General features: G+C 34.2%; 3 protein-coding genes across 3 annotated transcripts; all 3 read right to left on the reverse strand.

Annotated features, from left to right (window-relative positions):
- On the reverse strand, nt 1–1,099 carry EIN_293400 (hypothetical protein; the record flags this gene model as incomplete). Its single annotated transcript, XM_004256094.1, has 2 exons — nt 1–77; nt 516–1,099. Coding segments are annotated over 2 exons (661 nt in total), but the record flags the coding sequence as incomplete, so codon positions are not given.
- Nucleotides 1,100–1,801: 702 nt separating this feature from the next.
- EIN_293410 (hypothetical protein) lies at nt 1,802–3,516 on the reverse strand (the record flags this gene model as incomplete). The annotated part of the gene is made up of 2 exons (XM_004256095.1): nt 1,802–3,411; nt 3,501–3,516. The coding sequence occupies 2 exons, from the start codon at nt 3,514–3,516 to the stop codon at nt 1,802–1,804; spliced, it is 1,626 nt and encodes a 541-aa protein (XP_004256143.1).
- Nucleotides 3,517–3,643: 127 nt separating this feature from the next.
- EIN_293420 (hypothetical protein) lies at nt 3,644–4,056 on the reverse strand (the record flags this gene model as incomplete). Its single annotated transcript, XM_004256096.1, has 2 exons — nt 3,644–3,989; nt 4,013–4,056. 2 exons carry the CDS (start codon nt 4,054–4,056, stop codon nt 3,644–3,646), a joined length of 390 nt encoding a protein of 129 aa, XP_004256144.1.
- Nucleotides 4,057–4,206: the final 150 nt, after the last annotated feature.

The following is a 4,206-nucleotide window of genomic DNA, read 5'->3' on the forward strand; positions in this document are numbered from 1 at the left end:
TGTTTTTGGTATCTTGTTTGTTTTTTGTGTGTTTTATTGTTTGTTTTTTAAATATTGGTAAAAATTGGAAATACGTACTAATCGTTTATCACATTTGCAAGTGTAAAAAGCTATTTTGATCATCAACTGCCGTTTATTTTCGTGTTTTTCTATTTGATTTTGGTTTTTAGAAGTTTCGATAGTTCCTTGTTATTGAAATACAGAAGTAACGAAACTGGGCGCTCCTTTGGTTTTTGTCTTATAAGGACCTGTTTTAACCTGAAAAATCCCAAAAAGTATAATTCAGAGAAAATTTGGCATGGTTTTCTTTGAAAAATGATATTATATTGGCCTGAAATAAGAGTTTTCCACCCTAAAAAAAATCAGTGAATAACTTTTTTACCAGTTAGCTTTGTGTTTTCAAGTTCAAATAAGAAAAAATTGAATTAAAAAATAGTAAAATAACGGGAAAAAACAAATATTTTACTTGAAAACAATTTTGTTATTCGGCATTTTGTTATAAAATAATGGTAAACGCCTGATCGTGATCACCAGCCTCACTTGGTTTGTAAAATCCATCACATTTGATACACTTTGAATTGTTTGCAGACAAACAAAACTCGACACTTTTGTAACTCACACATTCAGAGTCAACCAATACAAAATCCTTTTCAACACAATTATTGCAGTTTTGGTAATTGTCACATGAGATGCAGTTTTCAAAACAAGTCTCGCAAATGTAATTATCCAAATAATATCCATTTACACATTTTAGACATCCAATTGACGTTTTAGTTTCGCAGTTGGTCAAATTGTCATATGACACACACAATTTATTTTCAGTGTTATAAAGTTTGAAATATTCAGTTTGACAACTCAAACACGAATCACCATCAACACAAGTACCACACGACTCATCACAAGCAATACAATCAGTTTCTCGTTTATAATATTTGTCTTTGCAAATTGCACATCCACTACCCGTTGGAAGTGTCAATTCACACTTTGTGGATAAATCGCCAAGTGGTTCACACGTAAAAGAAGAAGAGAGATAATACTGTGAATCACATGATAAGCAATAAGTTGTGTTGTAACATCTATTGCAAGGTGAAATACACATATCACATTCACTGTTAATGTTAAAATATCCAGAATTGCATCTTTGACACCCTTTGTTTTTACGAGTAAAACACAAAACTTCACCTCCTTTTAATTGCTGTTTTGTGTTTGTTGAAGTGTTTTTCTTATCATTTTTGTCATCAAAATTTTCTGAACAATTTCCATTCTTAAGTTTGAAAGAATCCAAACATTCAACACATATGGATTGTGAAATCAGTGAGTATTTACAGTCAACAATTTGGCATTGAGAAATTGGAATACAAAAATCGTATTTTCCTTCGTTGTTAAGTGTTTCTATTGGGTTAAACCCTTCATTGCATTGCTAACAAAAAAGACCATCTGCTTTGATACAACCAACTTCACTCTGTTCAACACAAAATCCGTTCGTCTGTACAACATAATTTTCATTACACTTTTTACATCTCCCACCTTCACAATTATTACAATTTGGTGTTGAACACAAAGAACATCTACCGTATTTTAGTTCCATATTATTATCAACACATTGTGAACAATAATTTTTGCCATATTTCAAACAGTTGTGATCACCCATGCAACTCATTGTTTCAACGTGATAAACTTTATTTTTTACACAAAAGAATTGTTATTTTGGCTTTGTAGTTCATACAAATTGAAGAGTAATCAGTACATTTCACACATTGATTGTTTTCATTCAAATAATTGCCATTTTCACAGCTATAAACTACATCTTTTCGAGTTTGTATATTCGCAGCAACTTGACAAATATTATCATTAACAACATAATTATCTTCACATTGAATGCATTCCTTTTGGGTTTTGTTGTTTTTCTGATATTTGCATTTGATACGTTGCTTTGGCAGTCTGATCCAACTGATATTTGATACGAACAGTCACATGACACTTTCGAAAGAGTTGATTTGTCCACACATTTGGTTGCCGATACACATTTGTTATTTGACAGATAATACCCATCTGAACATCTTAAACAATTTTCGTGATTTAAAGCAGCCGAACAGCCAATTCCATTGTTTTCACATTTCTTTTTTGTGGTGTTGTAAAACGTGTTTGTTTCACAAAAACCACAAATATTGGTTTGAGATTTAATTTCAAATGGCGAAAAACACGTGCTACAAACCGGAATTCCAACTGTTTTTGTTGTACAAATTTGGCAATTTGGGGTGCCAATGTAGCACTTTTCACATGACGTTTCCGTGTTTTTATAACTTCCAGAAGCACAACTCAAACACGTTTGGTTGAAGAGGTAATACGGGTCTTGACACGACAAACATATATTTTCTCTTGGATTACACGATTTACAGTTTGTAATTGTCGTGTTACACTGAACACAGATACCACTATCATTTGGATAAAATCCATTTTCACATTCAACACATTTTCTGTTGTAATCAGACGAACACGTTTTGCAACTTGGATCAAACAATTTACAAGCAACACACACACGACTCTTGGTTGCTTCAAACACATAATTGTTGATACACCCAGTGCACTTGCCTGTTGTTTGATCGCAGTTTCCATTGCATGTTGCATCACATGAAACACACGTGTATGTCGACTCGCTTGGATACATCCCACTTGTTTTGCACACACTGCATTTTCTCTGATATTTTGAGTCACACGTCAGACAGTTTGAATCAAAAGTTGCACATGAATCACATATTAAACTGTTGGTTGTTAAGAAGACGTAATTTGACGAACAACCGATACATGCACCTGTTGAGCCGTTGCATTGTCTTCCACACGTTGGGTCACAATTACCACACTTGTAATTTTCTGATGGTTTTGGGTATTTTCCACTCGAACACAACTCACATTTTCGTGTGAAATCTGATGCACAAATTTTGCAATTCGAATCAAATTCAGAATACTCTACACACACTTTTGATATTGGAGAAGTTATTGTGTAGTTTACCAAACACTGAGAACAAATTCCAGATGTCGAGTCACACGTATTTGGCTTGCAAGTTGAATCACAAGCAACACAATTACCGTTTAATAAATAGAAACCGCTGTTCTCTCTACATTTGACACACATTCGTTCTCCATTTAATGCGCACTCGACACAGTTTGCATCAAAAGTTGAACAGTCAATACACATCTTTCCCTTTGGTTCATTAAAGACTTTACCAGAAACACAGTTTGTGCAAATTTTATTTGTTGTGTCGCAACTACCACCACACGAAGTATCGCACGTTTGACATTTTCCAGTGGAAGTATCAGGGTACATATTCGATTTGCATTTTGTGCAATTTCGCGAACTTGACGAACTACATGTTTCACAGTTTGGGTCAAATGACGCACAACTTAAACATTCTTTTTGTTTTTGTTCATAAAACACATAATTAGATTTACATTGTGTACAAATATTATTTGAGTCACAAGTTAAACATGTTGAATCACACGAAACACAATAACCATCGACCAAATACGAAATATCACTTTGACAACTCAGACATTTTCGCTCCGTTGTTGAACAGCTGAGACAATTTGGATCAAACGCTGAACAACTTTGACACTGTTTTGGGTTTGACGGGTTAATTGTGTATTAATTGTCTATACAAGTTATGCAGTCTCCTGTTGAAATTGAACACCCATTTGCACAACTGGAGCGACAGTCAATACAAGAAAAAGGCGATGACGGACTTGGATACTTTCCAGTTGTACATGTTGTACATTTTATGGTGGTTTGTGAACAACTCGAACAATAGGGATCGTAAGAAGAACACAATTGACATTGAATACTATCTACTGTTTGTTTGGTGTAACCCACTGCACACATTTCACATATTCCAGTCTTTTTGTTGCATCCATTATACGCACATGTTGAATCACATTGGGAACACGTGTTATTAGAAATCAAATAGTAATTGTCTTTGCAAGTTGTACATCTTCTGCGTTGATTTTCTCCACAAACATCACAATTTGGGTCAAACAAAGAACACGCCTGACATGATCCATTGTTGATGAAATATGGAATATAATTGTCAATACACCCATTACACGTTCCATTAGTATTACATGTTTTGCAAGTTAGGTCACAAAACGAACACAATCCACTTGAGTTTAGATATGAAATACCAGGTGCACAAGCCAAACATTTTTGTTCTG

This window comes from Entamoeba invadens (assembly GCF_000330505.1).
Source record: "Entamoeba invadens IP1 unplaced genomic scaffold scaff_1105074726601, whole genome shotgun sequence".
NCBI lineage: Eukaryota > Evosea > Mastigamoebida > Endamoebidae > Entamoeba > Entamoeba invadens.